This window comes from Dreissena polymorpha, chromosome 15, assembly GCF_020536995.1.
Source record: "Dreissena polymorpha isolate Duluth1 chromosome 15, UMN_Dpol_1.0, whole genome shotgun sequence".
Lineage (NCBI taxonomy): Eukaryota > Metazoa > Mollusca > Bivalvia > Myida > Dreissenidae > Dreissena > Dreissena polymorpha.
In genome coordinates, this window is record NC_068369.1 from 35,411,923 (window position 1) to 35,435,044 (window position 23,122).

Consider the following 23,122-nt stretch of genomic DNA (forward strand, 5'->3'; position numbering starts at 1 on the left):
AATATGTATCATGTTAGATAACAAAAAAGATTACAAAATAGATTGCAATGTATTACAAAACGTACAAAATGAGATTATTTTATTGGTTGAAATAATTTGTAGGCAAATTAAACGTCTTGCCACGGACTGTAGACCTGTTTACTTTGTATCTTAAAGCTATTTGTTCACAGATCAGCAAAATAACAGCTTTATAAGTTTTTGTCACACAAGATTGAAAAAGTAAAAAAACACTGTACATCAGGTAGAAAAAAAACACCAATGTTGTATACTCAAACTGAAAATACATTTTCATTTATAATATTGAAGTCTTAAAATAAGGTTACTACAAAAATGAAAAAACATAAATACAAAATCTTGATATTTTGCAGTGCGGATCCAGCCTATACGACCCCCTCAACTGAACCTGACCCCAATCCCCTTTGAGGTGCCTCACCCAGAGGGTCAGGCCATGTTTATAGGGCGGGAGTGGGTCTTCAGAGACATTGACCTGGTAAGTAGACCCTTCAGTGTACTTCCTTTGAGGTGCCTCAACCAGTGAACCCCCTTTGAGGTGCCTCTCTCAGTGAACCCCTTTGAGTTGCCTTACTCAGTTAACCCCATTTGAGGTGCCTAACTCAGTTCACCCCCTTTAAGGTGCCTCTCTCAGTTTACCCCCCTTTGAGGTACCTCACTCCGAGGGAGTGGCTATGTTTATTGGGAGGGAGTGGGTCTTCAGTGACATTGATCTGGTAAGTGGACCCTTCAAAACGAATTTCTGCCAGTGAAATTAAGATTGTATTCAATGGCCTGTTTATCAGTAATTATTGTATGTTATGAAATAGTTTACCATACTTTACAAGCTTAAGTATTACATTATACCTGTCAAGTCTCACAGTTTCACCGTGAGTCTCATTTTTTTAGCTCATCTATTTTTTGAAAAAAAATTATGAGCTATTGTCATCACCTTGGCGTCGGCGTTGGCGTTGGCGTCCGGTTAAGTTTTGCGTTTAGGTCCACTTTTCTCAGAAAGTATCAATGCTATTGCATTCAAACTTGGTACACATACTTACTATCATGAGGGGACTGGGCAGGCAAAGTTAGATAACTCTGGCGTGCATTTTGACAGAATTATGTGCCCTTTTTATACTTAGAAAATTGAAAATTTTGGTTAAGTTTTGCGTTTAGGTCCACTTTTCTCAGTGAGTATCAATGCTATTGCATTCAAACTTGTTACACTTACTTACTATCATGAGGGGACTGGGCAGGCAAAGTTAGATAACTCTGGCATGCATTTTGACAGAATTATGTGCCCTTTTTATACTTAGAAAATTGAAAATTTTGGTTAAGTTTTGTGTTTAGGTCCATTTTATTCCTTAAGCATCAAAGCTATTGCTTTCATACTTGCAACACTTACTAACTTTCATAAGGGGACTGTGCAGGCAAAGTAATGTAACTCTGACTGGCATTTTGACAGAATTATGTGCCCTTTTTATACTTAGAAAATTGAAAATTTGATTAAGTTTTGTGTTTAGGTCCACTTTATTCCTACAGTATCAAAGCTATTGCTTTCATACTTGCAACACTTATTAACTACCGTAATTGCTCTATGTTTTCGGACACTAAGTTTTCGGACACCCCCTTTTTTAGCAAAAATAATTATTTTTCGTGACTCTTTATTTTCGGACACACGAGTTTTCGTCCGTTATTTATGTCTCTAAGTTTTCGGACAGTATATTTTACAGCGCTATTTTACCAAATTACGAACCTGTTTTCGATATCTAATGACACTTCGATCATGGGGTTTTACAACCAGATTAACATCATAAAACATTGCGGGTGCATGCCTGAGGGCAATGGACCATTACATTTGCGTTATTGGGTAAATAGCCTTGTAAACCGGTATTAAACAATGGTTTTGCCCGATAGCATAAGCGTTATGACAATTATCATGGGTAGTGCCAATTAACAGTTCAATTATCTACCGCATTGGTACTACCCCTTCTCAGTAAAATAACTGTGACAAATACTAAATATATCAAATTGTGATGTACCCTATTACAAGTTTTACGAACAATGGAAGGTGTTACACAACAACTATCGGAAATGAACAAACAAAGAATTCATAGTTTGCTTTTTTTATTGCGTTAATTACAGGTTCATACATGCGTGTATCGGTACATCACATGCTCATTTTTGAACTCGTTGGTCAAGATACAACCTTGAAGTAACTTTCTGTAAAATAAATTAAGCATTTACAATTATTTAAAATGCAGTGCAAACATGTATAACTGTAATTTATACTATACGGCATGGTATTTTACAAGCGCGTGCTATTACCGGTAGTCGTTGATACAATTGACGCTATTTTCGGACACTTCCTTTTTCGACTCTAAGTTTTCGGACACCTGTAATTTGTTAATATTTTTCGTATCTAAGTTTTCGGACACGAAAAAAATTAATTATTTTTAAGTGTCCGAAAACATAGAGTGATTACGGTATCATAAGGGGACCGTGCAGGCAAAGTTATGTAACTCTGACTGGCATTTGGACGAAATTATGGGCCCTTTATACTTAGAAAATTGAAAATTTGGTTAAGATTTATGTTTTGGTCCACTTTACCCCTAAAGTATCATAGATATTGCTTTCATACTTGGAACACTCAAAAACTATCATAAGGGTACAGTAAAAGGACAAGTTGCATAACTCTGGTTGTCATTGTTAAGGAATTATGGCCCTTTTTTGACTTAGTAACTTTTAATATATGGTTAAATTCTGTGTTTCGATCCACTTTACTTCTTAAGTATCAAGGCTATTGCTTTCAAACTTCAAATACTTTCATGCTATCATGAGGTTACTGTACCTGGCAAGTTGAATTTTACCTTGACCTTTGAATGACCTTGACTCTCAAGGTCAAATTATTAAATTTTGCTAAAACTGCCATAACTTCTTTATTTATGATTAGATTTGATTGATACTTTGACGAAACTACTCTTACCTGACATACCACAATAGACTCCACCCAAACCGTCCCCCGTGCTCCCCCCACCTCCCCCCTCCCCCCCCCCCCTATATTTTTTTTTTTTTAAAGATCATCTCACAAATGACCACCACACCCTCACACTATACCCCCCCCCCCCACCCCCCCCACCCCACCCCACCCCCCACCCCCAATTTTTTTTTTTTTTTTTTTTTTTTTTTAAGATTATCTCACAAATTACCACCACACCCTCACACTATACCCCACCCCCCCCCCCCAATTTATTTTTTTTAAACGGTTATGTTTGAAATACCGTCCAACCATCGCACCCAAAAAATCCCCCCCCCCCATCGCCCTTCCCCCCACCCCCACCACCATAAATGTCCACAACCCCACACTATACACCCCTCTTCACTCCACCCCTCCCTCCTTTGTGATTGAAAATGAGAGTCCCTTCACCTTTAAAAAGAAAATAGATGAGCGGTCTGCACCCGCATGGCGGTGCTCTTGTTTGGCATGCAATGATAGTCTCACGTTGACTAAGTAATTTCTTACGCATTTCTTAAAAAAAAAAAAAAAAAAAAAAGTAATGTTTTGATTTCATAAAATGTTGTATAATAACTACTGAGACGGGCTGTTTTAGTGGTTTCCAACCTAAATACCACATGTACTGGAAACTGTTTAATGGTGTTAATGTATCAATATCACTACGTCACCGATGTCTATGTAAACACTAAAATAGGCTGCAACATGTCAGCAAGTGGCTCACCGGGGAAGAAAACAACTACAAGCAAAAAAAGGGCTAATTTCTGAAAAAAAAGTCTTAATTTTGCTCAGGTAATAGCCCCAAAACGCACCACAGACGATCTAGGATCCAAAAAATGTCCAGGGCGGCATGGACCGTACCCCCCTAGATCTGGTCCCACTTTCGGCCACTTAAGACCCTTGACAGGTGTGTTACATGCCATTTTTACAATCCTTTGTGGCTTGTGACTCATGATTATGTCGCCACTTTCAGTCGTTGAATGGTGACCATGCAGTGACAGACCAGCCCTCAGGCGTTATCATCGTTGGTGGAATGGGGACAGGAAAGACCGCCATTGTCGAGCAGCTAGTGGCGCACAGCTGCTTTGGGGAGGGAAATGCGGCACTTGTTTCTGGTAAGGACGCGTGTAGGATGAGGATCCGTATTTTTGTTTTTGGCGTAACATTGTTATTTTAGCTCATTTGCCTAAAGCATATTGGAACATTGTCAAGTCCATTTTTCTGGGAAGAACCAGTACTTGGTGTCTTTTGGGGACCTCAATGTTTGACTGGGCTTCTCACAATTATTTTGGAGGTGGTCATAATTAAATTGAGTTGATACTTATTCATCTGAGCTCAATTGCATAGAAAGCCTGAGGATTATTGAGTAGAACGAGTTGGGTAAAACCAGTACTTAAAAGTGTTTAAAGAGAAGGATTTTAGAACGCTCTGACAGTGGGAGACAAATCAAGACATCCTGATGCACTGTAGCTCCAATATAAGGCCGATGACGGGGTCCAAGTCACAAGACAACTTTATACACGGATTCGCATTATAAGTTCTGAGCTCATTCATTCATAAATGATTGCAAGGTTGTGTTGTTATTCGCCAATACATGCATATGAAACCTACCGTATTGATAAATGTATACATACCTCTTTTCTTATAGCCATATCCCATTATCCTATATAATTATTCATTATTTAAAAAAGATTCTGACCATGTATGACGATATATGTGTTTAAGAATTTTAACATACACCATTTTTCGGAAGTGTAAAATGAACAGTGCATTATAGGACAGAGGTTTCATGTGGCACTCTTCAGATTTAATTGTAACAACCAATGGATGAATGAGTTTAAATTAGATTAAGTGCAATAGGATACAAAGCAATGTTGTAAGGCAGATGCCATTACGCACTATTCCATCAGGATCTAATTAAATTGATTTGTTTACAGGTTCTGTTAGCTTACCGTATTTTACCATGCATAGCGCGCAGTTTTTTACCTTCAAATTTCAAAATAAAAATTCAGTGCGCGTAATACATTGACACAACGCTTTCCTGGTTGCTAAATTGCAAAAAATCCATTTCGTAATCGTAAATCTTCACAATTGCCGCCATTTTTGTTATTGCAAAAAAACTACACCCTATAATGTTATAGACTGAAGGGGCCGTTGTAGAAACAACAAATAGCGGGAAAGGTTAAGAATGAACGGGGTAGTAATAGTTTTGACAAAAATTAAAAGATGAAAAAAAATGTCTTTGTTGGTGTTTTCACACTTCTTCATTGATTGTTCATTAAAAAAAATCGAGGTATATCGATCCCTGTGCGTCGCGGTATTGTTTGTTAAAGTTTTTGTTGTCATGAAAACTCGTTGATTTACAACGCAAAACGTCTTATTTGAACTGAGGCTAATTATTTCAATAATATTTCTCAACTTCGCTTTTGCTTTATTTTGATAATTTAATCCAAAGTTTAATGTTAGCATTTCCGAAAATTTGCACTCTATGTGAATTGACAGTTTGACGTCATCAAAGGAAAGCCGCTTCCTGTCTGAAGCAATAAAGCGACAAGTTTCTCGCCGACAAAATTGGCTTCCTTTGTCTAGCAATCAACATGCCGAACCAATCGTGTGTTTGTTCCTCAATGGCAATCGTCCAATTAAATAATAGCACGTGCAAAGCTCCGCCTTCGAACCTTTTGCAGAGAACGGAGTTGGAGTTCAACGGTTAATTGAGCAAGTGTTTTACGTAAGTTGAGTTCCGATTTGCCGAAATTACTAGGCCCTAAGCATTGAAACGACGAATACATTTATCAATGATTTTCCGATCTCTGCATAAATATGCTACTGTGCGAGTATACTACGTAGGTTACAAACCAACAATAGAGATATAGACTCGTTTTATTTTCTTTCAATAGAGACAAACAAATATTTGTCAAATGGCTTTACGCCGATAACGCCAACTGTATGGAATTGAGCGTTCGGGTGTATTGTTTGTCTAACTATAAATACTAATCAACTAGACGCAGTGAAGGCGCGAAATACCGGGTCAAATTGGATTTATTGGGGAGCATCTCTTAATGGGGGAAATATTTAAGTCGATGAAAAATAAAATGGGATCCACGGACGATTTGCGTAAAATTGGACATTGAGATGTTGCGGGTCTGCAGAAGAAGATGTCATACGATGTTGTGAGCGGCAGGTAATGAAAATGTTACACTGTTCAAATGTGAGAAATAGGTAATAGTGGTTCGAATTTAACGCGCAGGGGTCTTGAAAAAACATGCGCAGCGGCAATAAGGACATAACGGTATTTTCGAGGGAATAATCTTAAAAATTGTCGAAAATATAGTGCTATGCAACCCATGCTCCTGATCGTATAAACGCTCCCTACTTTAAAACAAAATATTAAGCGCCCGAAAAACTCAGATTAAATGATAGCGCAATATAAGAATGGCGGCCATTTTCGGCCAAATTTTCAGGTTTTTGGTCTTGAATTCTTTTTTTTCTCCATTTTGGCTTTAAAAAATCGCATGCGCGTTATACATGGTAGCGCGCTATACGTGGTAAAATACGGTATTATGAAATTGTTATATAATTTTTTTAGATAATTTTATTATAATTGATTTCACAATCAAATTGTTTGCTTCAAAATACAGTTACTATAGTAGTTTTTTGTACCATTACAAATATTGAAGTATTTCAGTAATTCATAATGATTTATAAAAAAAAAAGTGGAAACTAATAATGTTGCTAAAATTGTCTGCATTAATTATGTTTATAATATTAATTTATATTTAATTAATAATATTATTTAATAAATAAATAATAAATATATTATAATTAAATATAATAAATAATTGAAAAATAAAACAATAAATTGATAATAAAATAAATATTTCCAGCACCAAGTAGCCGCCAAGCGACAGATCGACTCCACAATGGCGTAAACTACAGCCCAAACTCAACGCTAAATCAAAACAAGAACCTCAGCGGATCCAACACTAGTCTCAACTACGACGCGCTTCGAACGCTCGGCTCGCAGGTTGTGGCATATCACTACTGCCAATCGGACGTTAACACAACTTGCATGGTGCCGGAATTCGTTCACAGCCTCGCCGGATATCTAGCGAGCGCTCCAGCGCTGGTCTCGTATCGGGAGATCCTTTTACAGGATCCACAGCTTCAACACACATTAAGCGTAAAGGAGTGCCTTCAAAATCCTTCAAACGCGTTCGTTAAAGGTGTTCTAGAGCCTTTGGAACAAATCCGGCAGTCGGGTAAAGTTGATGCCGACACGTGTTTAATTGTGATAGATGGTTTGAATGAGGCGGAGTTTCATAAACCGGATTACGGCGAAACGATCGCCTCGTTTATTGTGAATCATATAAACAAGTTTCCGTCGTGGTTAAAACTGGTGCTTACGGTGCATACAAGTATGTTGGAAATAACGAACTCGCTGCCGTTTCCTCGTATTTATATCGATAAGGGCGAGGGTAATGATATGCTGGTGAGGGATCTACAGGAATACGTGAATCACCGGGTGCAATGCTCGGTGCAAATCAAACGCAATATGGCCATGAAATCTCTCGATGCGACCACCCAGGGCAAGCTTGCGGCGCATTTACAGACGCTCAGTAACGGGTCTTTCCTTTTCTGCAAGCAGACCCTGGATTTAGTCGAACAAGGGCACGTTGTGTTGAAGAGTTCCAATTATAAAATTCTGCCAGTGACTTTATCGGAAGTGTTCTTATTACAATTTAATATCAGATTCCCGAGTGTTCGCTCTTTTGAGAAAGTGTCGCCAATTCTCGGGATCGTGTTGGCGTCACTTTATCCTCTTAACGGTGATGAGATTTTCGATGCCTTAAATTCGGGATTTACCGATCGTTACGTTTCGAAGGAGGACTTTCAGCAAAGGTTGGGGCAAATGTCCGGACTGTTATATCACAGAAAGGACAACAGATTCGTGTTCTTTCATCCGGCATTTCGAGAATGGCTCATTCGAAGGGATGATCATGACACCAACCAAAAGTTTCTCTGTGATTTGAGGTAGGAGGGCAGTGTTTTTTATGCCCCCGGATCGAAAGATCGGGGGTATATTGTTTTTGGCATGTCTGTCTGTCATTCATTGTGTGTGTCCTAAAACTTTAACCGTGGTTAAAGTTTTCCGATAACTTTTGAAATATTGAACATAGCAACTTGATATTTGGCATGCATGTGTATCGCATAGAGCTGCACATTTTGAGTGGTGAAAGGTCAAGGTCATCCTTCAAGGTCAAAGGTCAAAAAAATTCAAAGCGGCGCAATAGGGGGCATTGTATTTCTGACAAACACATCTCTTGTTTCATTTAAAATATGGTCCAGTAATGGGCACCATTCTCAATAGAAAAAAAGTATATAATTTTCTGACATTGGAGCTAAAAATTCATAATTGAAGGTTTTAAAAAAAGGAGAAAAGTTTTTGTTTTATTCTTCAGATCTCAACATTTTGCTCATCTCCCATCCAGCTATATAATTTCAACCTTAGTTGCTAAATATTATACTGAAAACACTTATTCTCAATTTTAAAGCATTTTTAAGCAAAACAACAACAACACTAATTTCCCAAGTTTAAGTCACAACGCCACGAATTTTCCGAATTCAAAGGAAAAATACATATATGAACTAGTGCTGATTTTGATACAAAACCGGACAAAGTTTTTTTTGAATCAACATGCAAAAGGATGTATTCCCTTCATGCAGCCACCCCCTTCTGTAATACATTGCCACTGGGCCTTGAGACATTTCTGGGGAAAGGTGTTCATACAGTGATTTTTTTTTGCCCAAAATTACATTCTCTTACAGCCTTTTTCCCGATTGTTTATTATACAGCAATTCAATTCCTTAGCACTTTATAATATAAATTTTAGAAAGCAGTTAAAAATGCACTTATAAAAAATTGGTATACTGTTATTTATAATCATAAAAATTATGTTTAATTTTATAAATATCATGGTCTATTGCGCTTTTTTTCCCAATCAAAAAGGCACAGGCTGTAAAATATAAAGCAAAAAAAAAACACTGTCATAAAAACTGTGTTATAATGCAGGGCCCTCGTTTGGCCATTTTTGGGGCTGAAATTCGGCCCAATTCCCCCCTTAAAATAGTATACTTTTCCCCCCTATTTCAGCTAAAAAATACCCCCCTCCAAAAAACATTTTTTTTTTACTTTCATACCTATGCTGCCAGCTGGTATCGTGCTATTAACCTTTGATTAAATGCATACTTATGTAAATTACATTTAAATATACCAATTTTAAGTGTTGAATGGTTTGTGAAAAGATCTTCTAGAAATTCCGCTTTTTGCCCAAACCGATGCGAAACTCTTAAGGGCCCCGGACCCATTCCCCGAACATGTAGCAAGGTCCCTGTAATGTACACTGTTAACCAATGCATGAACGGTGCTGACATTTTCTATCCCCTTTCTCCCACAGACACGGCCACGCCCTGCTAGCGTTCCATCTCTCCCGGTGCGTGGCGCCGCTCTCCCCAGAGCGCACATTGGAGCTGGGCCACCACATCCTGAAGGCCCACATCTACAAGAACATGAGCAAGCAGCGAGGCTACTCCTCCCGCGACATGCAGGCTCTCTGGGTCGCGCTCAGCGCTGACAATCTGAGCGCCTCCCTCGTGTGTGAGCGGAACCTGTTCTCGCCAAACGTGAAGGTAACCTTTCTAGTGTAATTGATTTCTGTTTGGTTTGTTTATAAAGATAACCTTTCGATTTATGTAACATTTGAAATTTTCAGGCGTAATTGATTTTAGTCACGTTTGTTTATAAAGGTAACCTTTCAGGCGTAATTGATTTTGATTTGATTTGTTTAAAACAGGTAAACTTTCAGGCATTGTATTTTGTTAGTTTTGTTTATATAGAGGATATTTGTTTGATTTGGTGGATTATTGATTCTAATTTAAGAGTGATCGTAGAAAATAATATTTTAACGAGTGGCGCAGCCACGAGTGAAAATATATATTTTCAATGATCACGAGTGAATTAAAATCAATATTCCACCGAATCAAACAAATTTTCTTTTTTTTAATGCTTTTTGTCACAGTTTATATACCTTGTTGAAGAGTTTAACTAAAGAATTTCGCTGGGAAAATGACGTCATTTCGTCAAAAAAGTGATGTCATTTCACAGTAAACAATGAAAATTATCGATAATTTTCACTGATAATTTTCACTGTTTAAAACAGTGAAATAATCAGTTTTAATTCACTGATATTTCTCTATAAACCACCGGAAAGCATAAAATAAAAAGGTAATCTTTTGGGCATAATTGATATCTATTTAATGTTTTATTCTTTGAATTAATTTTATTATGTGTCTGTAAATAAATTGATGACCAACTGTCAGTTGGCAAATTAAACAACTTATATAGCTATGCATGTAAACAAGACCATCTCATCATTTCAATTCCCGTTCATGTATACATTTAACAAATGAACTTTATATGCTGTTGTTGATATTTCATTCATAAATGCCACCTACTGTTGATAAACCTTTTAAAAAATGTCCTCAAACTGTTTCTGTCCCAGGTTTGGTTGCCGTCTAAAAACGTACTTATATGATCCTTGCTCAGTGAAAATTTGTATTAATGCATTTGCGTAAAGTGTTGGCCCAGAATAGCCTTGCAGTGTGCACAGGCTAATTAGGGACGACACTTTGATTCAAAACTGGATTTTCTCTGAGAAGAGACTTCCATTAAATGAAAAATACTGTAAAAGTGTGAAGTTTTTGCACAGGCTATTCATTAGGACCTTTTTACACGTGCTTTATGCCCGGTTTTCCCAGAACGCTGCTAATATGTTTATGTAGAGTTTTGAGTAATGGTTGTACTATTCCTCTTGTAGGTCAGTCGTCTAGTCCTGCTCTCAGGCGCCAACCCAAACACGCGCACCTTACACGAAGAAAACTCCCCAGTGCTCTGTATCGCCGCTAAGGAAGGCTTCTGTGACATGGCCTCGCTTTTGCTCGAGTTCAACGCCAACGTGGATGCTGTTTCGGACACTGGGATGTCCGCGTTGTGCTACGCAGGGAGCGGGGGTCACACGGACATCATCAAGATGCTGTATCTGCGCGGGGCTAGGGTATGTATAATCAGAGATATATTTTTTATGCCCCCGGATCGAATGATCGGGGGTATATTGTTTTTGGCCTGTCTGTCTGTCATTGTAAGTGTCTGTCTGTCCCAAAACTTTAACCTTGGTCATAACTTTTGCAATATTGAAGATAGCAACTTGATATTTGGCATGCTTGTGTATCTCATGTAGCTGCACATTTTGAGTGGTGAAAGGTCAAGGTCATCCTTCAAGGTCAAATATACGGCTTCAAAGCGGCGCAGTAGGGGGCATTGTGTTTCACAAACACAGCTCTTGTTTCTTTATAAAGTACCGGAAAACGGCACTTTCCCAATTAAAAAAAACTACAAATTTCCCAATTGCTGTTCAAAAATTCTCAATTGAAGGTCCCCCCTCCATTTTTTTTTAATAAAAAAAAAGAAAAATTTAGTCAGTTTCTCTATGCAGCTCTATGGCCTTAACCTAAGTAAATATAATATTCACAACTTTACAATATTTAGTTATCAATTTTAAAGTATTTGGGTGCAAATGTACACCAATTTCCCAATATGAAGACTTCATGATTGAATTTTCAAAAAATTAAGTACACTCATTTCCCAATCTAAAGACTTCAAGATGCAAATTTTACCAATTTCCTTTTTTTTGCATTTTCTTCCAAATTGGGCTGGTACTGGTACTTTTTTTTAATTAGGCAAAAAAATATAGCTGTGTATTATGTATTGAGGGCCAGTTAGTATTGTAGTGATTTGTATTATCCCGCGCCTAAAGGCATTGCGATGTAGAGATGGTTTGCTTCATTCTGGGACTTAACGCCATTTGTTTAAAATTACGCATAAAAGCTTCTCTGCGCAACTCCTGCATATTGCATGCCATTTAAGTGCAAATGCTACAGCGCATTTTGAAAAGGTTTCACAATTGTGGTTACATTTAAAAGCCCATAATCATTCAAAATCAACTAACTTTTCGTATAATATTTCTAATAATAAAGTCAATACATAAATAAACATTGTTTCTTATAGCAATAGCCAAAATTTCAATGCTTGATTTGGTCTGGTAACTAAACACGATACAAAAGGCTGGTTTTATTTGTTTGTGTTACAATACATGTATATTCCATGTGAATTTCTGGAGTCGAAATCAGAACATTTAGGAACGAACGCAAGCTTGGCTTCAGGCAGCGTGGGAAGCATGACATAGTTCTCATGAATACGTCATTCTTCCTTTGCTGCCGAAGCCAGTCTCATGTTCCCTTGTAAATGTTGTGGCAGGAAATTCACATGGAATGTATTGTGACTCAAAAGTAAAAACAAACATTTTGTATCTGGTTAAATCTATGTTATTAGACCACATCAAGTGTTGAAATTTTGGCTATTGCTATAGAAACTCTAATTATTTTTAAGTTAAATTTATTATACAAAATATTTTGCGAAATATTTGTTTATTTTGAGTATTTATATTACTTTAAGTCGTTAAAACCCAGTACAATGGCTAACCAGGCTTCACTCCTTTCAGATGAACCATGTGGACAACAGTGGCCAGTGCGCGGCAGTACACGCCTCTGTAAATGGTCACCTGGACACACTGGTCTACATACTGCAATGTGATTGGCCTATGGAAGGTCAGGTGACCCAGATAGAGGCCATGCAGCAGGCGCTGATCGTGGGGGCTGCCATGGGGCATAAAGATGTAAGACATCAACTTTTTAAATAATTTGATATAAAGATGTAAAACATCTACTTCATATATGAGCATGGCTCTGGGAAAACATGGTTAAATGCATGTGCATAAAGTTACCTCCCAGATTAGCCTGTGCAGTCCACACAGGATAATCAGGGACTGCACTTTACGCTCTTATAGTATTTTTTGTTGAGAAAGAAAATGTCTTCATAACGAAAGTCCAGTTTAAGTAGAAAGTTTTCTCCCAGATTAGCCTTTGCACAGGCTAATCTGGGACGACACTTTACACACATGCATTAAACCCTGTTTTTATGTCCCCCACTATAGTAGTGGGGGACATATTGTTTTTGCCCTGTCTGTTGGTTGGTTGGTTGGTTGGTCTGTACGTTGGTCTGTTTGCGCCAACTTTAACATTTTGCAATAACTTTTGCTATATTGAATATAGCAACTTGATATTTGGCATGCATGTGTATCTCATGGAGCTGCACATTTTGAGTGGTGAAAGGTCAAGGTCAAGGTCATCCTTCAAGGTCAGAGGTCAAATATATGTGGCACAAATCGCTTATTTTATGAATACTTTTGCAATATTGAAGATAGCAACTTGATATTTGGCATGCATGTGTATCTCATGGAGCTGCACATTTTGAGTGGTGAAAGGTCAAGGTCATCCTTCAAGGTCAGAGGTCAAATATATGTGGCCCAAATCGCTTATTTTATGAAAACTTTTGCAATATTGAAGATAGCAACTTGATATTTGGCATGCATGTGTATCTCATGGAGCTGCACATTTTGAGTGGTGAAAGGTCAAGGTCAAGGTTATCCTCCAAGGTCAAATATATGGGTCAAAATTGCTCATGTAATGTCACTTCTGCAATATTGAAACTAGCAATTTTATATTTGAAATGCATGTGTATCTCATGGAGCTGCACATTTTGAGTGGTGAAGGGTCAAAGTCAAGGTCATCCTTCAAGGTCAAACATCATATAGGGGGACATTGTGTTTCACAAACACATCTTGTTACAGGCTGAGGCTCATTTGTATTAATATTATTTATTTTGGTCTTAAGTCAAAAGATTTTCCATTAAATTTTGTACAATAAAATTATTGAGAGCATGAAGGTGAGGGGTAATTGCCATACGTAATTCAGTAAGTTGAAAATTGTTATGCCCCCCTTCCAAGAAGAGGGGGTATATTGTTTTGCTGGATGTCTGTTGGTCGGTCTGTCGGTAGACCAGTTCGGTTCCGAATAATAACTTGTGAACAGATTGATCAATTGGCTGGATACTTCCCATGTGCATTGGCCTTTGCCAGTAGATGACTGCTATTGAAATTGGGGTCACTAAGTCAAAGGTCAAGGTCTTGTCACACTTAGAGTGAAAATTGTTTCCAATCAATAACTTGTGAACGGACTGACCAATTGGCTGGATACTTCCCATGTGCATTGCCTTTGCCAGTAGATGACCCCTATTGAAATTGGGGTCACTTGATCAAATGTCAAGGTCACCGTCACAATAAGACTGAAATTGTGAATATGATAAGATTAAGTCTTATGGTCAATTTTGTTGCAAAGAAATTCTGTGTCAAGGCCCTGTTTGTAGGAGGGGGGGGGGGGGGGGGGGGGGGGGGGAATAGTCTCATCTCAGACTGGGGAGCTCTTATTTCTTTATACTTGAAACTCATTGAGTGGATTTTAGGAAATAAATGTTGCTCTCAACATAATGTGTCTCAGTATGAATAAACCTTTGAGGTTAAAGGACAAGGCCTTATGTTAAAGGTCAAGGCCACAATATAATGATACTTGTATTCACAACATCATTACAGTATCCTTATAATTTAATTAAATATATCATTTTATATTAAAAAAGGTTGAGTTCTTCCTATTCCTAAATTCCTACATTAAGTCGTAAAGTTTTTGCTCATGTTGAAACAAAACTTGATGCTGTATTTTGTTACAGATTTGTGAGTTCCTTCTACATTGCAACAAGAACAGACGGGACGATTTTGGTGTTGATGCAGTAGATACCCTTCTTGGTGAAACAGGTGTGTGGTTTGAATCCGGTGGCGCGATTGAGCAAGGTTCTGGGAAAGCTGGGTTTAATTCATGTGCACAAAATGACGTCCTAGATTATCCTGCGCATTTAGCTACTCAGGGAAAACACTTTCTCTGCATACACTGGATTTTTGTTTAGAAGAGACAACCTTTAAACAATATATTCAATAAAAGCAGAAAGTTACTTCCCTTATTAGCCTGTGCAGACTGTGCTTAGAATAAAAGAACGGAGAGGTTTGCCTTGTGGTTGTTACCTCTATGTCTTTATTTAATAAAGAAATAATGAATATAATAGCTACAACGCTGTATTTTAAGCTGGTATTAATTTTATGTTTGCCGTTCGCCATGTTGATAATGATGCCATGATCACAATGAACTTATTATTTAAAAAAAAATTAAAATGAAAACCAGTAGTTAAAATGATCCAAGGTCTCAAAATAATGAGGGGTCAAAATAAATGAAGTAACTTGAAATGTACCTAAATGTATGTTAAGTTTTTGTAATACATGTAGCTTACTTATCATAATAATGAATAAAACATTTTTATAAAGGCTTTATTGTTTCCATGAAAGATAATTTCTGGTCCTTTTAACAAGTTGGATTGTGGAAAACAAATGTGTCAAAATGATGCAAGGCTAATTTTTTGCAGGAGTCAAAAATATGAAAATTGCCACTTGCTTGCATCAAAATGCAGGATTCTGCTTCAATGGAAATCAATGAACCATACTTTTTTCCGTTTAATCCACAGCCCTAACAGCAGCCTGCCTCAACGGTCGCAAGGAGATCATAACATGGCTTCTGGACAGGGGAGCTAACCCAGAAGTGCCCAACCAGAAGTCGTTCTCTCCCCTGCTGTGTGCAGTGGAGGCGGGAAAGTGGGACATTGTGGACCACCTGCTGTCACTGGGGTCGTCGATCGAGCAGACAGACAAACATGGCCGGACGCCGCTGATGATCGCGGCATACAAGGGGCATATTGGGGTGCTGGAGATGCTGTTATCTAAAGGTATGATGAATAGAAAATTGATAAAATTGTAACCTTAGAATTAATGTTTTTTATCGTGTTTGATTGGATAGAGGGGTATAAGGATGGCATGCGTAAATGGACATATAGGTGTGCTGAAGATGCTGTTATTCAAAGGTATATGTCATATAAAACTGATAAAATTGTAACGTTAGTAATGAGGAAGAAATTGTTTCATGTTTGGGAGGGGGATGGAGAGGGAGTGACAAATTTCTGATACATATAGGCGTCCTGTAAATGCTGTTATCTAAAGGTAGAACTTAACACAAAGGCATAAAGTCCAGTTTTCATCAATCAAACGCGGCTAATTTTAGCATCTCTCCCACTTGTGCCTCAATAAAAAAAATATTGTAATGTTTGAGTGTTTCTCAAACATTGTATTGTTTAATAAATTCTAAAATAATGTATTGTTTAATCTATTTTAAAATATTGTTTTGTTTAATTTATTTCGAAATATTGGTTTAAACGATTTTAAAGTATTGTATTGTTTAATCAATTCTAAAATATTTAATTATTTAATTGATTCTTAAATATTGTATTATTGAAGCAATTTAAAAATATTGTTTAATAGATTTAAAAAAATTGTATTGTTTAAGCTAAATTTAAAATATTGTATTATTTACGTTAAGCTTTTACGCTATAACATCGCATCAGTGACAACATTGTACAATCTCTCACCCAGGTGCCTCGATCCACAAGACTGACAACGAGGGTCTCACGGCCCTGTGCTGGGGCTGCCTCAAGGGTCACCTGCACATCATCCAGTCCCTGCTGGACCGAGGTTCAAACCTCCACCACGCCGACAGGTGCGGACGCAGCCCTCTGCAGCTGGCAGCATTCCACGGCGACGCACAAGTGGTATGTCGGTGATGTATCTTTGAAATGCAGTGGTGCAGTTGTGCCTTTAACTCATTTATGCCTAGAGGACCCCCCCATCCTTCTAAATTGGATCAATTTATTTCCAAAGTTAGGGATGTCTAGTATATTTATTTCTATATTTAGAATATTTCTTACAGAAATTCCTTTAAGCAACGGCGCAGACCCTGATGAGACGCCGCATCATGCGACGTCTCATCTGGGTCTACGCTGTTTGCCAAGGCCTTTTTTCTAGATGCTAGGCATAAATGGGTTAATTTTGATGAACTTGAACGTTTCAATGATTAATGTAATGTTCACATTTATTATTGAGCTGTGCTCAGGACATTTCCGTAATGTCTTCCCATACTAGCCTGTTCAGTCCTAAACTGGATTTTTTTTGCCACAAAGAGACTTCCTAAATGAAAAGTACAGAAAAAGTGAATAGTATCGTCCCTTATTAGCCTGTGCGGACTGCAAAGGCAGCTGTGGGGGGACACTTAAGACACTTGCATTTAACCCCATATTCTCAGAGAGGCTCGTATGTATTTCAACAGACAATAAACAGTGTAATAACGGTACTTGATGTATTATGTTGAATTCAAATGTCTGTCTGTCAGTCTGTCCATCTGCATAACTGGATACTGCAAATTCTTTATTAGTACTGGAGATACTTAAAACAAAACAACTTGCTTTTCTTTTGGGTGTTTTTTTTGTGTTAAAAGATAGTCTCTTAGAAAAAAATCCAATGTTGAATTCTAAACAAAAATCCAGTCACAGGCTTATCTGGGACGACACTTTACGCAAATAAATTGAGCTTTATTTTCCAAGAGTGGGGCTCATTTGTTCGTTCAATTTTCCCCTACAGGTACAGTACCTTATAGACTGTGGAGCCCAGATTGAGCACGCAGACCTGAACGGCATGCGAGCGGTAGACCGCGCGATAGATCGAAGAAACACCTCGGTCGTAGTGTGCTTTCTCCGTAAGGGCGCCAAATTAGGTCAGATGACATGGGCGGTGGCGGCGGGGAAACCAGACGTCATGTTCCTACTGCTGAACAAGCTGATGGAGGATGGCAATGTCTTATACAGGGTAGGTCTTAAAAACGTTTTTTAATCCTTACGTCACTTTCCGCTTTTATGATATTTTTCATTTCAAGAAAGTCTCTTCTTAGCAAAAATAAAGTTTAGGCGGAAAGTGTTGTCCCTGATTAGCCTGTGCAGACTGCACAAGCTAATCTGGGACGACACTTTACGCACATGCATTAAAACCCTTTTTCACAGAGCACAGCCCAAATCGTTTTTAATAAAGTATCAATTTGAAATAAAGATCATAGTAAAAAATGTTGGGATTTTTTTATCTGCACCCTGCACAGTTTAGGATCCCTAGTTCTCTTCTTAAAAAAATGTTTATCAACTATTTACATCACTAAATCTTTTTTCAAAACACTTTTATTAACTTTCTTTCACTAGAAGATCTTTTTTTATAAACTATCAATAAATGTTTTGAACTATTTGCACATTTTTTTTTTAGTAACTTCTTTTTCATCAAAAGATTATTACTACCTATTTTACATCAATGAATATTTTTTGTGAACTATTTTGCACTTAAATACCTTTATTAATTATTTTTACCAAAAGCTCTTTATGAACTATTTGTGAAACAGAAGATCTTTTTGAACTTATTGTTGTGATAATTATATTCAAAATAATCTTTGCGAACTATTTGTAGATCATTATTATTTGTAAAAACTTGCCTTTACAGAAAAATTGTATCAACTCAGCATTACCAGTCTAATCAGGGACATTTTCCGTCCAGATTTGATTTTCGTTTGAAAGAGATTTCTTGTTAATACAAAATTCTATTAAAACGGAAAGTGCTGTCCCTTATTTGCTTTGTGCAGATGCAGAGGCTAATCTGTGATGACACTTTACCTGGATGCATTAAACCCCATATTCTAATCTAGGACGACACTTTACGTGGATGCATTAAACCCCATATTCTAATCTAGGACGACACTTTACGTGGATGCATTAAAGCCCATATTCTAATCTAGGACGACACTTTACGTGGATGCATTAAACCCCATATTCTAATCAGGGACGACACTTTACGTGGATGCATTAAACCCCATATTCCCAGAGCGTGGCTCAACCAGACAAAACTTGCTGTTACAGAAAAATCGTATCAAGGATGCAGCTCAGCGTTACCAGTACGCGCTGAAGAAGTTCCCAGAGGATGCGACCACAGAGCGAGACAGCACATTCAAGGAAATCAAGCGCAACTTGATGTTGAACCTGTCCAGGTGCAAACGCAAGATGAATGTACGTTAATTCTTATATTACTTTACAAATTATGCATACATTGATTTGTTTTCTGAATGTAATAACTAGTGCAACTGACATTTTGTATATTTTTCAGGAGTACATATTTTCCTAAATACATTAAGAGCACTTACCTTATTTTTTTGCATTCAAATATTTCAGCTTTGAAATAATGGTAACTGCTCCTCTCTTAATTTTTGTTTTTTGTTTTTAAAGACATTTCGATTTGGAGTTCTGTTTCCTTTTTTAAATTTTACTATAATACTTATCAGAGCATTGGAATGTTGAAAAATGTTTATTGTCCCCTACCGGTGAAACTGGAGGGGTCTTATGGTTTGCGCTCCGTGTGTCAGTCTGTCAGTCTGTCCGTCACACTTTTCTGGATCCTGCGATAACTTTAAAAGTTCTTCATATTTTTTCATGAAACTTTAAACATGGATAGATGGCAATATGGAGAGTAAGCACATCGTTTCATTTTGTTCCTACGTCAAGAATTCTGGTTGCTATGGCAACAAATATATATAAAAAATTACTGACAATGGTGGAGTTTCACCGGTAAGGGACAATATTGCTTGGCAATCTCTTGTTATTTAAATAAAACAGTTTTTGCTTCTCCTGAAAATTTTACAAAATGTGAGTAACAATACTTTTGACATTCAGAAAACGCCATGTGTTTGCTCATGTCAATAAGATTGTCTTAATATGTAAACACTTGATGTATGTCACCTAGATAAACACAAACTAAAAATGTATAAACAAAATCAGTTAGATGACTTATTCAGTAGACAAGTTGGACTGTCAATTTGTTCATTCCATGGTTAAGGTTTTGGTTTACCCTAAACGACATGTTTCATTTAGCATCAATAATTCTTCCTAATATTAGAAGATATTTTTTTAATTTTTAATTTTATAACATTAATTTATATGATCTAATAATAATAAATAATTATAATGGAATATTATTTAAGGTATTCCTCAGATGCTTCATGTTTACGGCCTCTAATATTTGAAGATATCTTTTAAGTCTAATTTAATTATATTATAATTATTATGTATAATTATACATACAATAATTATATGATAATAATAATAAATAATAATTAAATCTTGATTAGGATATTCCTCCGATGCTTCATGTTCACGGTACCTGATTGTGTTCTTTCTTATTTACAGGACTACAATGGTGCTGTTGAACTTGCAACCAAGGTCCTTGAAATGAAGCCATCATGCTTTGAAGCCTACTACGCGAGGGCAAGAGCAAAGAGAGACAATAGGTATGGACTTTGTGTGGATGTTTAGATAGAGTGGTGTCCCTTATTTGAAATTTAAAAAAAAAAAGGAATTTTTTTACAGTATGTGCAGGCAACAGACATTGAGGACTGCACAGGCTAATATGCGACGACACAATCCACACGTTAATTAATCACTGTTTTCCCAGAGCGAAGCTTATACGTATTCGTCTATTGGTAATAGCATGTAGGACTCACACTTTTAATGACAGGCTAAGACAATGTAAGACAAGCTATTACTTCGTATTCAAAAGATTTGAACACAGACTTTCAACACAAGTTAGCGTTATGATAAAACAAAAATCATTTTTTCATTTATAAAACTTAATATTCTATCATTGGTATGGCTTTAGCATAAATAATACTTCATAAATAAAAGCCTGCTCACTTGGTAGTTAATAAATAATACCAGCAAATATAACAGACCTGCAGACTTTAAAATACTTCCATAAAAATTATCCTTTCACAGACCATAACATTAAATCTTCAGTGACTATAACAATTCACATATTTTTCTGTCAGCAACATGAAACTGATAACTCTGTATTGCAGGCAGTTCTTATCCGCAATAGACGATCTGAAGGAAGCCCTAAAGCTTGCGCCAGCCAACGAGGAGCTCACAAAACTGTTGATTCGTGTGCGTGAAGAATATGGCGCTCAGCACAAGCTTGAACCTGGATCAAACATTTCCGGTGACCCCAATAGCCATCTTGAACGCCGGTCTTCAAACGAGACTGCTTTGTGACTGGAAGACCGGCCACTACAGCGTTATGATAAGATTTGAACACTGGCCATTACAGCGTTATGATAAGATTTGAACATAGACTTTGAAGACAGGCCATTACAACGTTATTATAAGATTTGAACAAAGATCTTGAAAACCAGCCATTACAGCGTTACGATAAGTTTTAACACAGACTTTGAAGACAGGCTATTATAAAGGTATGATAAGATTTAAACACAGGCCTTCATCTTGTTATGACAGATTGGACACAGATTTAGCCTTTGCCACTATGACACGAAATGGCATTACAATAGACATTTAACACAGGCGTTTATTGGGCTTTGATCTTTTTTGAACGAGTTTATTCCTGGTAAAACAAGCTTTATGATATGTAAAATAATAATAATAAATGATGATAAAAAAATGTGTTACTATTACCGTAAAATAGAAATTACTACAATTAAAAAAAAAAAAAAAGAGCTTCTATATTTTCATATTCACTTTCCATTTTTCAAAATAGGAATTCCCAAGCTTTATGAGGAACAAAAAACTTGACACAACTGGGCCTATATTCACTATCAGATTTAAATCAAACCCGATAATGGTTTAATATGTTGAACAAACGGAATTATATTTTATTGTTGTATACAACAAGCCTTGAATAATTAAAAGTATGCATGAATCAAGTAATGCAAACAGACCACCAATTGACAGCAAACTGGTTTTAAAACTGTTTTGTCTTGACCAATAGTGCTATAACATGTGTTTTTTTTACATGGAAATGGTTACTGTGTTGGTATAAGATACAGCTCGGACACTTGTCACAAACAAAATCATACATTTAATACAAAACAATATCTATAAATATAGATAGTAAACAACTTGAGGGCTTATTAATTCTTTTGCATGCTGGAAAATTTGTCGTCTGCTAAAATGTCGTCTGCTGAATTTCTAAAATTAGCATTTTCTTCGATTTTTTTTTCAAAGAATACTATCAGAATAGCAAACAGTTTGGATCCTGATGAGACGCCACGTTCTGTGGCATCTCATCTGGATCCAAACTGTTTGCAAAGGCCTTTAAAATTCGCTTCCAGCGCTGAAAGGGTTAATGATGGTATCAATTTAATTTGTCTGAGCTATATAATTATTATTTATCATCATATGTATTTGCTTATGCCTTAGTCAATAATTATATGAACTGTGCCTTTGTACATTTGTTTTCATATTAAAATCTAATTACATATTTTTATATTCATAAGATGTACAACATGTATATATAGTCAATCATGTGTGAAAATGGATACTGTTTGTAATTGCTTTATAGCACATAATAAGCGCTTTTCGTTGTTTGTTAGATATTTCGCTAATGCAGTAGATGCATTTGTTATCCCTTCAAATGAATAATATTATTTTCGAAGTGTGAGTATATTGTACAGAAAAGTTTTAGAGATTGTTTGGTTGTTTTTAAAAGAAGTATTTGATTCATAAAAAATGAATCATGTGTTTTACCTTCTTTTGATTTCGTAATTGGTTTTATCGTTATATTTACTTGTGAGCAAGCATTTTAAGTGTTGCGACGTTGTTTCGATGTTTGTGTACAAACTTCTTTGCAAAGTTTCGGTTGTGACATTTAAAAGTTTAATTATTTAAAAAAAATGAACGAATAAAAAAGTTTCAAAATATACATGCAGTTGTTTTTTTTATTTTGTTCAGTGTTGATCTCTTTTCTCCTCAAAAAGTCACCACTTCCAAAATGTAAAAATCCATGCAAATGATAATTGAGTAGTGTCTTCTCTTTAAGCGGGTTGTGCCCGTATATTGACATAAATATGAACATAATTAATTTGGAAAAAAAGCTGACAACGACCAATTAAGCGTTAGACTTCCTGGTTATGTTTTAGTTCAATTTCCGTACCGAGGATGCATTTAAGTATAAGTATCCGGAGTACCTATACGTAACACTTGTGGGCTTGGGTCTACTTAAATGTACCCCGGGTACATGTACCCGAGCCGACAATGACCAATCGAGCCATAGTGACGATCTAACTTGTATGCTGATTGACTTTACAGAA

The 23,122-nt window shown here is 36.7% G+C and overlaps 1 protein-coding gene across 13 annotated transcripts in view; it reads left to right on the top strand.

Moving 5' to 3' along the window:
• The window catches only part of LOC127861176 (protein TANC2-like), a 222,949-nt gene extending 200,217 nt beyond the window's left edge, over positions 1-22,732 (top strand). For all 13 annotated transcript variants that reach the window (XM_052399571.1, XM_052399572.1, XM_052399569.1 and 10 more), the window contains 13 exons: positions 369-490; positions 3,975-4,116; positions 6,889-8,035; positions 9,460-9,691; positions 10,879-11,115; positions 12,619-12,792; positions 14,739-14,823; positions 15,582-15,839; positions 16,540-16,715; positions 17,581-17,805; positions 18,891-19,037; positions 20,211-20,311; positions 20,879-22,732. In XM_052399571.1, coding sequence (XP_052255531.1) covers positions 369-490; positions 3,975-4,116; positions 6,889-8,035; positions 9,460-9,691; positions 10,879-11,115; positions 12,619-12,792; positions 14,739-14,823; positions 15,582-15,839; positions 16,540-16,715; positions 17,581-17,805; positions 18,891-19,037; positions 20,211-20,311; positions 20,879-21,071 — 3,239 coding nt within the window. In that variant the 3' untranslated portion in view covers positions 21,072-22,732. The remainder of the gene's footprint in view (positions 1-368; positions 491-3,974; positions 4,117-6,888; positions 8,036-9,459; positions 9,692-10,878; positions 11,116-12,618; positions 12,793-14,738; positions 14,824-15,581; positions 15,840-16,539; positions 16,716-17,580; positions 17,806-18,890; positions 19,038-20,210; positions 20,312-20,878) is intronic.
• Positions 22,733-23,122: the final 390 nt, after the last annotated feature.